Below are 15,820 nucleotides of genomic sequence, written 5' to 3' on the forward strand. Positions count from 1 at the left end.
TATATGCTGCGACTAGGAAATGCATAGATTGACTGTGAGGAGAATTTTGTTAGCATAAAGAAGCCTGTAAAACTGCTTATAAATACTATGTCTAATTTATATCTATAGAACCCACCATTTAAAAGACAATCTCTTTTCAATTCAATGTGCTAGTATAGCATAGATTCTTGATATCACGTTGTCCAAACGACCTTTGTCAATCAACACATTTTTGTTCAAGAACCATTGTAGATTAAAGAAATGTTGTATATATATATATAGTCCATGAAAAATCAGATGTAATCCTAAACGTGGATTATGCTAAAAATATGGAATGAATTCTGAGAGCAATGATTTAAAAGAGGGTATGTGCAAGTATCTTATAAGAAATTAACATGGGGTTTTGATTTTGCCATTTGCAAGCAAACAAATTAAGCTTTTTTAATAGTTCGTTAATCAGTTCGAATAAAACATGACTTTCATTTGCACTACCATACTGATTTATAATAGTTTGGAGATTGTGATCAAAGTGTTCGTAGGCACATCGAAAACATGCAACACACTAGAAGATTTTCCCTTTTCTTAATTGCATTTTTTTTCTTCACTTAAAATCGAATCAAATAGCTACCCACCTCTCCTGAATTTGTAAGATTACCAGGGAAACTTTGAGCTTCTTCTATTAGTATATCTAACTCTGTTGGCCATTGTGAACTTGAACCAACAGGTTTTTGTATTTCAATAGAAGACAGTCGTATTGGTTCGTCGAAAGACACCTCAATCCATTCTCCTATTGTTGCCGTCTCCGGACACCATGCAGCAAAGCTAGCACCTTAAAGTTATGAGAAATAAGATGTCAAAATGCCCTTAAATTAAATGCCAACAGCTAAGTTTTATACAAATGTAATGCTCAATAATTTTCATTCGTAAAATTAATGACTGCTAGTTAAAATGAAGACGAGAATTGTCTCATTGGCACTCATACCACATCTTCCTATATCTATATACACGGTGCATGAATGCGCTGTTCACATATAAGAGTCATATAATGAATACAATATTTTATTACTTTAATTTGTTTTCTTTTCCGCCTGCCTTTCCTTTATATTTTTTTTCTTTATTTACCAGTAAATTTTAGATCAAGTGAGTTTGTTTCAAGTAAACACAACCGTTGCCGCAATCATTCTGTTTATCAATTTAATAAAATTGGACCATTTCGATCTTGTTGTTATTTGTTGACAATCTTGGATTTTTAGTTCATCGACAGGTCCTTTCGATATGAAGAAGAACATCTATGGAATGAATAAAAACCAACATTAGCATGCACCTTTGATGTATACTAATTAACTGTTTTACACGGGTCCATGTTGGTGATTGTCTTAATGAGCATCCAGCCAATATCAATACCACTTTCATATAATTTTAAGTCAGTAATGATAAAAAGACCATTGGTATTGTACAGTATAGATCTATCCAGAACAGTGACTGATGAGGTATCATATAATATTGTAAAAGATAACGAGAATGTCCAAAACCATTGGACACTACAACAGACCACACCAATGACCAACACCCGACTCCTCCGAAAAAAGACGCACATGAAAACATTTTAGTTTTAGATACATGATTTTTTTTATTAGTTGTTACTGGCTTTGAACTAGCTGTCAGTAATTGCGAGTACTATGAGATCTGTACTTTGTGTCCTTTTTGTTGTTAGGGATGAGGGATGATAAATATCCTGCCACGTCCGGTCTGTGTTTATGTTTGATGTTTTTCTGCTTTGTATCGATCTGTTTAGATAAGCCTTTTTCAACTGATTTTTATAGTTTGTTCTTATGTTGTGCTGTTACACCACTTTCACAGGTTACCGGGGGGTGGGGGGGGGGGGGGGGTGGAGCGCTCACAAACATGTTAAACCCCGCCACATTCTTTGCCTGTCCAACGTCAGGAGCCTGTAGTTCAGTGGTTGTCATTGGTTCATGTCTGTCATGAAGGCCGTACGGTTGCCTATAATTGCTTACATCCACTTTATTTGAACTTTGGTGGATAGTTGTCTCATTGTCAATCGTACCTCATCTCCTTAATTTTAAAAATGAGACAAACAGCTACCACCAACACCTACATAAAAACAAAGAAAAACAACTACCAACAACACATAGTACATTTTCGTGTAGCCTGTATAACTGGTAACATTGATACAATACATTTTCTGGATCCATTTCAAGCTGAGTCTCCGGTGCATTAATAGTCAATTGCAGATCAAAAGGGGGCACTAACGCAATGGTATATGAGTGGGTCTTGTAAAATGACTTGGTCCCATTGTCCCATTGAACAGCTATTATAAGACGTTTATTGTACATCTCATAATCATATATGTTTACCCCTAGATTTATTTCGCGTTGTTAAGTCGTTGGGTTACTGTCTTATATGAAGTATGTATAACATCTCCTTTATTCATATAAAAAAGTAAGTTTATTGGTCCTCTAAAAATAATTGTAGAAAAATACAGACACAGATCAGCTTACAAAAGTAATAAGAATATTTAGATTTATTCTTTCGTCATTGTTGGATCACTACGATGTTGGTGACACTGCAAGGTGACTGAACCTCATTAAACATTGTATGTACTAAACATTCTTTTCTCAACTTACAACACGTTTTTATACAAAACATATCATAATATTTAATGTGAACTCGTTTATCAAAACTGAAATTTAAAACATCCTAACCCATTATGAAAATGGCAGTATTAGTGATGCATTAACAAATGTTTTTTAATTCACAAAACAGAATTTGAATTTTTCGTTTTCTTTCATACTCTTGGGCGTTTACACCTAATCAGATTGAACGGGCTAATGCTCTATTTGTTAAATGTCAGGACACATGTTTATGGTCAGTAATTATAACTACAAATTATAACTACTTTCATCCTAAGATTTATAGACCTACAAACAGTATGATGATACTCAGATAAAGACATTTGATAGAAAAGGTTTTATAAGCATTGACTAACTATTAACATTCCCTTCATCTAAATTTGGCTTTATTCATATACAATGAAAGGACACTTGTCTATGATATAAAGGAAATGTTTGGCTACATCAAAGGGACAGCAATCAATCGACACCAAAAAGGGACATCTACAGGTCAAGATACTGTCTTCAACAATAGATAAATGTCTACTCAATATGGTCTCAAGCAGTAAATATATTTAACAGAGATTTCAGAGATCTGCTATCAGCATCAATTGACATTAAACACAAATCGCGTTAAGATATAACCAAAGACAACCACTGACAAGGGTATGACTTTGAACAAATACATATACACTGGCGTGGTCAAACTATTTCCTTATGGACTGAACTTTTCAAGTCCCGTGTAACCTCGATCAACAGAATAACCAAAGGTACATGGAGAGAATAACATACAAAACATCCGGGTGTGTTCAGAAAAAAAACATTCATTGAATCGGATATTATAGACAACAATAACAAAACTAAACAATACTAATGTTTGAAGTATTGCTTGAAGTTACTGGAAGCAAGCTCAAAGTAGGTAATACAAAAAAAGAAGCCATCCATATTCATTTCATACAGTAATATCATGAACAGTACAAGAAGACACGGTCTAGTATTTTTTTTTCAACTTAATTTAAATCGTGTTGCGTCGAAGCACAAACATACGTACAACCATAAATTAAAAATAAAGTCGTAAAATCGAGATTTTATTATTATAGGATTTTGTGGCTTTTAAAGTTCTTTGTTAATCTGAATGACATATAAATACTTATTTAGCATATCCATCAGAAGTGCAATATTTTTACAAGGAGACATAGCGAAGAAATAATCATATAAGGGTGGTAATATACTTAAACAAGATAAACATCTCATAATTTTGTTTATCTCTTACTATTAAGCACACGCCCCTTAATCTTTTTCCAGTACAAACGTGCCCATGTAGGTGTACTTTTTAAATATCACCAAACTTGACCTTTTTTAATGGAAGCAATTCAGCCTTAAAATATGTTTTGATAATTCTATGGGTAAATTATGTTTTATTGACAACTTCGATCGCTATCGACTTACTGGGATATATTGATGTATCTCCTCTCTAATTACTAAGATGCAAGAATAGCTAGTAACTGAGAAAAATGATAAAGCTTGAACTATCTATCTATTTCTATTAGACTAGTATGTTTTGACTTTGTATCTGTAAATTAAAGAAAACGCTTTCGCATCTACTCGAGTCAAACTTCGTAGCTACATTTTTATATCTTTTTCGTTGAATCATATATCCATACATTGATTGCCCTTAAACATTAGCAGGCTTTATTTATCTTTGAATTTTCTTTGTATAAAGCATCTTTTCACTATATAGTTTTGTTGCTGTAAATTATTTAAATCTGTTTTCAGGGGTTCTATACACAGGCACTTGTATTATATTAAGGTATATATATAAAAACAAAAATCGGACAGAAGTGCTTATGGTTCTATATTATAATTTGTCTTTACGCACGTTCATATACATATAAGGTACTATAATTCTCACCTTGGCAGCAATCATATCTGCTGTATTCTTTCTTGAGATCTGCACGTATTGATGAGTATGTTATTTGTTCATTTGTGATATTTCCACTCTGCATGCCGAGGGGACTGACGCTGCCAATACATTCTGGATCTAGAATTACATCAAAATATATTATTTCTTAATTTTACAGTGGGAGACCGCTATATCTGATTTCATCCATTCCCTCCCCCTCCCCAGATAAAAAGAAACGGACCGATTACACAATGAAGGAAAGAAAAAATAATACAATAAAAATTTCACTGGTTGGAAATTGTGAATACGATTGATAAAAGTACTGTATGGTCGAGAATGAAAATTTAACATGGCCATACATTTGGTTTGTGAATGGTCGAGAATGAAAATTTAACATGGCCATACAATTGGTTTGTGGATGGTCGAGACTGAAAACTTAACATAGCCATACAATTGGTATGTGGATGGTCGAGAATGAAAATTTAACATTACCATACACTTGGTTTGTGGATTGTCGAGAATGAAAATTTAACATGGCCATACACTTGGTTTGTGGATGGTCGAGAATGAAAATTTAACATGGCCATACACTTGGTTTGTGGATGGTCGAGAATGAAAATTTAACATGGCCATACACTTGGTTTGTGGATGATCGAGAATGAAAATTTAACATTGCCATACACTTGGTTTGTGGCTGGTCGAGAATGGAAATTTAACATGGCCATACTCTTGGTTTGTGGATGGTCGGGAATGAAAATTTAACATGGCCATACACTTGGTTTGTGGCTGGTTGAGAATGAAAATTTAACATGGCCATACACTTGGTTTGTGGATGGTCGAGAATGAAAATTTAACATGGCCATACACTTGGTTTGTGGATGATCGAGAATGAAAATTTAACATTGCCATACACTTGGTTTGTGGCTGGTCGAGAATGGAAATTTAACATGGCCATACACTTGGTTTGTGGGTGGTCGAGAATGAAAATTTAACATTGCCATACACTTGGTTTGTGGCTGGTTGAGAATGAAAATTTAACATGGCCATACACTTGGTTTGTGGATGGTCGAGAATGAAAATTTAACATGGCCATACACTTGGTTTGTGGATGATCGAGAATGAAAATTTAACATTGCCATACACTTGGTTTGTGGCTGGTCGAGAATGGAAATTTAACATGGCCATACACTTGGTTTGTGGGTGGTCGAGAATGAAAATTTAACATTGCCATACACTTGGTTTGTGGCTGGTCGAGAATGAAAATTTAACATGGCCATACACTTGGTTTGTGGATGGTCGAGAATGAAAATTTAACATGGTCGCACAATTGGTTTCTGGATGGTCGAGACTGAAAATTTAACATGGCCATACCACTGATTTGTGGATGGTGGAGAATGTGAAAATTTAACATGGCCATAAAATTAGTTTGTATATGCTGCAAGATTGAAACAGGTAATTACGAACCATAAATTTAATAAAAGACAATATCACAAAAGAAAGAGAAAAAAGCAAAGAACAACAACAAATACAAATACATTTTGAACTATATATTAATTAAAAGGGGAAGTAGGGTATACTTGAATGAGACAACCTTCCAACAATAATTTAAGACATCCAAAAGACTGCTACATACAATCTTCAACAATAGGCATTACAACAAATTATGTATCAGTCCGCTGCATTAATGTTTAGAAAACATTTTGACGTTATTTACTGGTTATTTGGGTAGTTCATAGATTAGTCCCGTCTAGTATTTTATTTGTTTAATTTTTCATGAATAAAAGTTTGCATGCTCATTAAGAACTCGGTGTAAAAATTACATCGAGTATTTAAAAAGAAATGATTTGTTCGAAACAAGTATTTGATTTCTTAAAGATTTAAATTATATTTTGAAGTGGTTACGGTCATTTTCACGCACTTCATATAGAAATGCTTATGATTAACATTTAAAAAAAATACTTCAAATTATTTCATAGTCGATCATAGTCGATTTCACTGATGTACCAAAAGTCAAAGTAGCATATGTTTTCTGAATGCTTTTAAATTAATTAGGGGAAGGACAGATAACACCATGGTCAAACGGGGAAAAAATGTGATAGGCAAATTATTGTTCTGATGGGATTTGGTCACCGTCATTTAATTTATTTGCAAGTAGATTGTAGTCCTTTTTTGGAAGTTGACAAAAACTAACATGCAAATTTGGAAAGCAAATGTATTGCCAAATTAAGTTTTCCAAAATATGTAGAAATATAATGAAATTAAAAATATTTTACACGTTCAAAAATATATTAATAGGGTGCATCTTCTTTTTAATTTGAGATCTGTTGTCAAAACTATTAAATTCTAACATTTAAAATGAAATCATTCGAATCGTTTACAAAATTAAAATGTGTTCCACTACAAAAGCGACACACCATGATTTATAATAAATGTGGAAAGATTGCATTGTAATGTTTACATATTATGCATTATCATACAAGTTTTAACTGTCTGGAAACACACATGACTGGTCTATGTTAAGTAATTTTGTTGTAGAATTCCTTAAAAACGTGAATATAGTTTGGTATCTAGATGGAAACTTTTCTAAAAAAGACAGACAACAAAAGGGGATGTTACGTAATTTTGTTGTAGAATTCCTTAAAAACGTGAATATAGTTTGGTATCTAGATGGAAACTTTTCTAAAAAAGACAGACAACAAAAGGGGATGTTACGTAATTTTGTTGTAGAATTCCTTAAAAACGTGAATATAGTTTGGTATCTAGATGAAAAGTTTTCTAAAAAAGACAGACAACAAAAGGGGACGTTACGTAATTTTGTTGTAGAATTCCTTAAAAACGTGAATATAGTTTGGTATCTAGATGAAAAGTTTTCTGAAATAGACAGACAACAAAAGGGGATGTTACGTAATTTTGTTGTAGAATTCCTTAAAAACGTGAATATAGTTTGGTTTCTAGATGAAAAGTATTCTAAAAAAGACAGACAACAAAAGGGGATGTTACGTAATTTTGTTGTAGAATTCCTTAAAAACGTGAATATAGTTTGGTATCTAGATGAAAACTTTTCTAAAAAAGACAGACAACAAAAGGGGACGTTACGTAATTTTGTTGTAGAATTCCTTAAAAACGTGAATATAGTTTGGTATCTAGATGGAAACTTTTCTAAAAAAGACAGACAACAAAAGGGGATGTTACGTAATTTTGTTGTAGAATTCCTTAAAAACGTGAATATAGTTTGGTATCTAGATGGAAACTTTTCTAAAAAAGACAGACAACAAAAGGGGATGTTACGTAATTTTGTTGTAGAATTCCTTAAAAACGTGAATATAGTTTGGTATCTAGATGAAAACTTTTCTAAAAAAGACAGACAACAAAAAAGGATGTTACGTAATTTTGTTGTAGAATTCCTTAAAAACGTAAATATAGTTTGGTTTCTAGATGAAAAGTTTTCTAAAAAAGACAGACAACAAAAGGGGATGTTACGTAATTTTGTTGTAGAATTCCTTAAAAACGTGAATATAGTTTGGTATCTAGATGAAAAATTTTCTAAAAAAGACAGACAGCAAAAGGGGATGTTACGTAATTTTGTTGTAGAATTCCTTAAAAACGTGAATATAGTTTGGTATCTAGATGAAAACTTTTCTAAAAAAGACAGACAACAAAAAAGGATGTTACGTAATTTTGTTGTAGAATTCCTTAAAAACGTGAATATAGTTTGGTATCTAGATGGACACTTTTCTAAAAAAGACAGACAACAAAAGGGGATGTTACGTAATTTTGTTGTAGAATTCCTTAAAACGTGAATATAGTTTGGTATCTAGATGGAAACTTTTCTAAAAAAGACAGACAACAAAAGGGGATGTTACGTAATTTTGTCGTAGAATTCCTTAAAAACGTGAATATAGTTTGGTATCTAGATGAAAACTTTTCTAAAAAAGACAGACAACAAAAAAGGATGTTACGTAATTTTGTTGTAGAATTCCTTAAAAACGTGAATATAGTTTGGTTTCTAGATGAAAAGTTTTCTAAAAAAGACAGACAACAAAAGGGGATGTTACGTAATTTTGTTGTAGAATTCCTTAAAAACGTGAATATAGTTTGGTATCTAGATGAAAAATTTTCTAAAAAAGACAGACAACAAAAGGGGATGTTACGTAATTTTGTTGTAGAATTCCTTAAAAACGTGAATATAGTTTGGTTTCTAGATGAAAAATTTTCTAAAAAAGACAGACAACAAAAGAAAAAAGACGAACAGAAAAAACAATATTCTACAAAACAATACACAGAAAACAGAAGACTAAGCAACACGCACCTAACGAAAACAGAAGACTGAACAACACGTACCTAACGAAAACAGAAGACTAAGCAACACGTACCTAACGAAAACAGAAGACTGAGCAACACGTACCTAACGAAAACAGAAGATTGAGCAACACGTACCTAACGAAAACAAAAGATTGAGCAACACGTACCTAACGAAAACAGAAGATTGAGCAACACGTACCTAACGAAAACAGAAGACTGAGCAACACGTACCTAACGAAAACAGAAGATTGAGCAACACGTACCTAACGAAAACAGAAGATTGAGCAACACGTACCCAACGAAAACAGAAGACTGAGCAACACGTACCTAACGAAAACAGAAGACTGAGCAACACGTACCTAACGAAAACAGAAGACTGAGCAACACGTACCTAACGAAAACAGAAGACTGAGCAAGACGTACCTAACGAAAACAGAAGAATGAGCAACACGTACCTAACGAAAACAGAAGACTGAGCAACACGTACCTAACGAAAACAGAAGACTGAGCAACACGTACCTAACGAAAACAGAAGACTGAGCAACACGTACCTAACGAAAACAGAAGACTGAGCAACACGTACCTAACGAAAACCGAACTCAGGTGCCCCAAAATGGTCTGTAGTTTTAAAGGATACTTTAAACTCAAACATTTAACTGTTTTAGATAAAAATCACAATTATGAAACAGAAAAAAGCAGGCTCATAATACACTACAAAGTTATATAATGTGTAAAGACTGGACTTGCACTAAAATGAAAGATAAATTCATTTAGCAATGTTATTTTATAATTGCATATTTGAATCTGCAATGGTTTTAAATGATTGGTTCATTAAGTACAACTAAAATCGCATGATCATGTATTGAAGTTATGTAATAGTAGTAACGAAATGTTTTTGTTTGTTTGTTTGTTATGTTTTTATTTTCCCTCATGTTACAAGTAGGGTTCTTTTGTACTGCATGTTAGTATGTTAATATATACAATAGATCTATACACACCACTTCATTTTAGTTATTCAAAGGTCGTTAACCATATTTGAAAACATGAAAAAATTGACAAATAGTTTTTGGGTTAAAGTAGTCTGTTTTTTTAAATCGATAAACTATCCTTCAAAAATATTTTGTTATCCTTTAAACATTCTTATACAATGTAAAATTTTTAGGTTTCATAATTGAAAAAAAATCTTTTTAAATTTGATTGAGCGTTCCAGCTGTCTGGGTCAAAGTTAATAATCAATGGGTACTAGTATTCTGAATGAGGACAGGTCATGAATAAGTTTACATTGTCAATATTTGTCCACTCTTCTGAACAAATCCATAACATTTCTTTGGATATTTTATGGAAGATTATCAATACTTGACGGTTTGTATTCTCATATGAAATGTTCCAGTAAATACTGCTTACAAAAAATATTTACAGTTCAGTTGTTTCGAGTTTGGTACAAATTCTTAATTTTAACCAACAAAATACCCTTAAATCAAATAAAAAAGTACGATATAATGACTTTAACCTGATAAGATTGTTAATACAGCTGGAATGTGTTCATTGCATGTTGCCAGCTATGTTCAACTGGTGTATTTTACCCAGAGCTCTAGATTTGACCCGTGCTTGGTTTTAAATGAATTTCCATCGTCAACTTATTGGTCCACATGTTCCTCACTTTGGAAGATTTGGAAGGAGGGTGTTGATTATAATAGTAATGTTAATGATCTGTACAATGAAACTGTTTTTAACATTGACAATCCAATGATAAACTAGAAGAGAATTTTTTAATTCTGAATGCAGATACAAATAAAGATAAATTTTAAAGTACAGCAATTATTTGTTATAGAACGAAAGATCTACAACGTGATAGTTGTATTATGTGATATTAATACAGAAGAAAAATTGCTTTTCATCATGATGATTGTCATATAGTTCTCATAGTATTGACCTTCTTATAAGGCCAGAACATGCATTGAGACGAATGCATTGTCATCATTATATAAAATAATCAAACAGGGTATTGACACAGCTTTAACAGGAGTTTATATTTATGGTAAAGGACTTTGTATTCAAGTTAAGGTGCACATTTAAATTATTATTGAATTTTCTGCATCATATCCACATGCTCGACCTAATATGCATGTATCATTTATCAAAGACAATCAAAAGCTGAAGAGTAATTAACTCAAAAGACTATCTAACACTAAACAATACCAAAACCAACCAAGGAATACATTAGAATTTGAAAGATAACCTTGGATATAAAAAAAAAATATTTTGTAAACTAAAAATTCACAAGAGTATTTATATCAAATTTAACCATGTCAATAAAAATCACGGGCTATTGATATCGGTGGACTTGCTGTTCACCAGCAGTGGCATCGACCTAGTGGCGTTATGTTAACCTTGGGGACATGCTGTTCACCAGCAGTAGCGTCGACCTAATGGTGGTAATTTATCTTCGAGGACTTGCAATCCAAAAACAATGGCATTGACAAAGTGGTGGTATGTTATCCGCTGTGACGGACAGTCCACCAGCAGTGACATCGATTTAGTATAATATAATAAGTAAACACTGCCTTAATTCTTACCTTCAGCTAAACATGATAATAAACATGAATAAAGATATACGAAAATAATTCCTAATTTGAAAATCATATTTGATCCTATTATAAACTGATTGTCATTGTGCGAGTCGAAGAGTTAGCCAGCACCGATTTTATTCAAATGAATTTCATTTTTCCTGTTGTGGGTATATTTGTATAGAAAACTGTTTTGCATATTAATGTGTTTAAATCCCGAAACGGGTTATCATTATTAAAATAAAACGTGTAGGTTGATTCTGACAGTTAGAAAAAGACTCAATCATTACTTTTGAGATATACCTTATTAACGATGATTTTTTTATCTTATAAAAATGAATATAAGCACTGAAGTTTTAACATTTGTTACTTTGAACAAAAGTTATATAGTGGAGAGGAAAATGATAGACAAAATAAATATTTAAATACTTTATGCGGTTTCTATTTTTAAAAAGCAATCGAAACACTTGAGTGAAAATATACTGAACATATATATTCCAATATCAAATTACAATACATTTCAAGGCCTTTTATAGCTTAATTTACGGCATGGGGTTTGTTTCTGGTCAAGGGTCGTTTGAATGATCAGTAGTTGCCCTTTGTCATTTTGTCTTTTTCTGGATAGAATTTGTCTCATTGTAAATCATACCACATCTCTTTATTTTTATGTCAGTTCATGGCTCCAGTTTAAGTTGTCAAGTAGATAAACTCATCATAGTTACAAGGATTGAAATTTTGTACGCCAGACGTGCGTTTTGTCTACAAAAGACTCATCAGTGACGCTCGAATCAAAAAAGTTAAAATGGCCAAATAAAGTACGAAGTTGAAGAGCATTGATGACCCAAAATTCCTAAAGTTTTGCCAAATACAGCTAAGGTTATGTCACGTGAGGTTGCGGATAACTAACTTTATGAACAGTGCATACACGAAAACCTTTGTATTTAATGCAAGATGACAAAATATATATTCGCAACACAAACAACAAACAATAGAATAGAGTATGTAAACGGGGAATGTGTCAAAGAGACCATTGTGTCTCCAACGCAGCCAGAAAATCCCGATCCGGAGGTTGGCTTCAGCTGGCCCCTTAACAATAATGTTTGCTAGTTCTGCGAAATGGACGCCACACTAAACTCCAAAACATACGGATGAACCAAAATTAAAATAACACAATGAGTCTGTGTCCTATGTTAGGATAGGTAACAGAAGAAAACTAAGCAAAATGACAATGATCAAGTACCTTTTATTCTCGGATAGCCGTTTCCATTTCGCATTCAGATCAGAAAAATTATAAAAAATATACAAATTTCAATGTTAGTATGATTATTTATATATAGGCTGTCTGGATAATTCAGAGGACATGATAAAAAAGCATTCATACCAATATAAAGCCAATAAAATTGTTCAAACTTTACTTAATCCGAAGAGGCACCATTTGTAAAGAATTCATTTCTTTTAATTTGATTTCGAATAAGTGAAATGTGATCTGTTTAATACATAGCTCGTAAACGGGTAGTGGGTGTTCCGTAACAAGATATTTGGCTATCAATAATGTCACATATTAAAACTTGCCGTCCTACTGACGTAAAACGTAACAATCCGTTTTACAGTACAGCAGAACGAGAAGAACTTTCAATATGTTTAAACTACTTTCAATTTCATTGATTTAATTCACATTTTGACAAAAAGTTTTATTGGCAATAAAAAGTAAAAACTTTAACTTTGATAGCATTACAAAAACTCAACATTATGAACAAATGGATATGAGGGGGTGTATGTCATTGAGTGGCAACCTAACAACACAAACATTCAAAATGACACCTGAAGGTCAACATACGGTTCAACAATAGACATGTGATTAATACAGACTGTCAAGATGTAAATCGGCTCGAGTCTAGTTCTGACTTCAATGCAAAATCCCTTAGGGACAAACACATTGAGATGTGTGATAAGTCAGAAACTGACGAAGATTCTGACAAAATCCCTTAGGAACAAGGAACAAACACATTGAGATGTGTGATTAGTCAGCAATTGACGAGGATTCTGACAAAATCCCTTAGGAACAAACACAATGAGATGTTTGATTAGTCAGCAACTGACGAGGATTCTGAAAAAAATCCCTTAGGGACAAACACATTGGGATGTGTGAATAGTCAGCAACTGACGAGGATTCTGACAAAATACCTTAGGAACAAGGAACAAACACATTGAGATGTGTGATTAGTCAGCAACTGACGAGGATTCTGACAAAATCCCTTAGGAACAAACACAATGAGATGTGTGATTAGTCAGCAACTGACGAGGATCCTGACAAAATCCCTTAGGAACAAAGACATTGAGATGTGTGATTAGTCAGCAATTGACGAGGATTATGACAAAATCCCTTAGGAACAAACACATTGGGATGTGTGATTAGTCAGCAAATGACGAGGATTTTGACACAAAATCCGTTAGGAACAAGGAACAAACACATTTAGGTGTGTGATTAGTCAGCAACTGACGAGGATTCTGACAAAATCCCTTAGGAACAAACACATTGAGATGTGTGATTAGTGAGCAACTGACGAGGATTCTGACAAAATCCCTTAGGAACAAACACATTGAAATGTGTGATTAGTCAGCAACTGACGAGGATTCTGACAAAATCCCTTAGGAACAAACACATTGAAATGTGTGATTAGTCAGCAACTGACGAGGATTCTGACAAAATCCCTTAGGAACAAACACATTGAGATGTGTGATTAGTGAGCAACTGACGAGGATTCTGACAAAATCCCTTAGGAACAAACACATTGAAATGTGTGATTAGTCAGCAACTGACGAGGATTCTGACAAAATCCCTTAGGAACAAACACATTGAAATGTGTGATTAGTAAGCAACTGACGAGGATTCTGACAAAATCCATTAGGAACAAACACATTGAGATGTGTGATTAGTCAGCAAATGATCTTGATTCTGACAAAATCTCTTAGGGACAAACACATTGGGATGTGTGATTAGTCAGCAACTGACGAGGATTCTGACAAAATCCATTAGAAACAAACACATTGAGATGTGAGATTAGTCAGCAATTGACGAGGATTCTGACAAAATCCCTTAGGAACAAGGAACAAACACATTGAGATGTGGGAGTTAGTCAGCAACTGACGAGGATTCTGACACGAGACGTATACCTGAGCATGTGACAGGGTTAAACTACAATTTTTTTCAACCCTTTTAAATATCTAACATTGGAAATGTATATGATATATATAATTTTTTGTCACAGGCCGATATGCAATCGTATTGAAATAATGAACAGTTTTAAATCTTTATTCGATGTATATCTTAATTTATTAACACCGAAATTATAACCATGCGACAATATACATTTCATAAAAATTATGACCAATGTTCAATCATATCCCGATTAAAGTCACTGGGCTCAAACTATTTTGTTTTAGGCATGCTTTTAAATAGCATCTTGAAACCAATTTGTAAAACTTTGTTGAAATCCATCAGTTGTGGTTTAGAAGTTGTGCTTTCAAAGGTCGTACAATATGAGCAATGAAGTAAATTATCAAGTTCTACCATTGCCCCATCATGCCCAGACCGGAATTATTTTTGCCTTAGACGAATCTTCATATGGTATACTTTACATACGGGACTACACTATGATGAGCCCGTGAGGCCAAATTCAGAGCTTAATATAATATTATATAATATTTACAGGTTCAAAACTATCTGCACATTCAATTGGGTTTGATTCTCTGTTCTATCTTTCTATTAAATTTGAGGTCTAGCTCCAAAAAAAGAAATACTTAACCAGTTAAACCTAGGTGATTAAAATGCGTGTTTTAAAAAAAGTCAACTTGTTCCAGAAAAAATCCATTAAGTTCAATCTGCGATAAACCGATATATATATACTACTAACGACAGATGTTTAACGACCCATGGGTTTCTTGCATCAAATGGTAAATGAATGGTTGAACTATTTTTGAACAGAAATCAATAAGATGTCAAAAGAAAAGCATACGTCAGAGTTGAGGCAATGTGATACAGTCAGTGGTTTACATTATATCTGCCACAGTCCCGATCGGGAACAAATCGAAACCCCCTTTTCTCCGATCGGGGCTTATTTACCAAGAATAGTAACATTTTTCCGATCTAGGTATGGTTTTGTCACTTTCGAAAACCATTTTTTTTGTATATTTAATGATTTAATGGACAAATTTTTAGCTCAATAAAAGAATAATTTTAAAGACTTTCCAATTTTAATACTTCACATAATCACATTGATTGTTATTTTGTTTTGAATACAACTTTCTCTTATGATTGTGACCTGTTATCTATTTCTTGCATGAAGAGATATTTATCGTTTCACACTATACGGAGTTTGATACGAAAAAGTGATACGAAAACTGCTTTAATTTGGTTTGCTTATCCAGCATCATGA

General features: G+C 33.1%; 1 protein-coding gene across 1 annotated transcript in view; it reads right to left on the reverse strand.

Moving 5' to 3' along the window:
* LOC127733748 (uncharacterized) overlaps positions 1–11,512 on the reverse strand; it is a 161,745-nt gene extending 150,233 nt beyond the window's left edge. Inside the window, exons 1-3 of the mRNA XM_052243063.1 lie at positions 11,394–11,512; positions 4,525–4,653; positions 612–808 (exon numbers count right to left, since the gene is read on the reverse strand). Coding sequence (XP_052099023.1) covers positions 612–808; positions 4,525–4,653; positions 11,394–11,460 — 393 coding nt within the window. The 5' untranslated portion in view covers positions 11,461–11,512. The remainder of the gene's footprint in view (positions 1–611; positions 809–4,524; positions 4,654–11,393) is intronic.
* Between the last annotated feature and the right edge of the window lie 4,308 nt (positions 11,513–15,820).

This window comes from Mytilus californianus, unplaced genomic scaffold, assembly GCF_021869535.1.
Source record: "Mytilus californianus isolate M0D057914Y unplaced genomic scaffold, xbMytCali1.0.p SCAF_3, whole genome shotgun sequence".
NCBI classification, from domain to species: domain Eukaryota; kingdom Metazoa; phylum Mollusca; class Bivalvia; order Mytilida; family Mytilidae; genus Mytilus; species Mytilus californianus.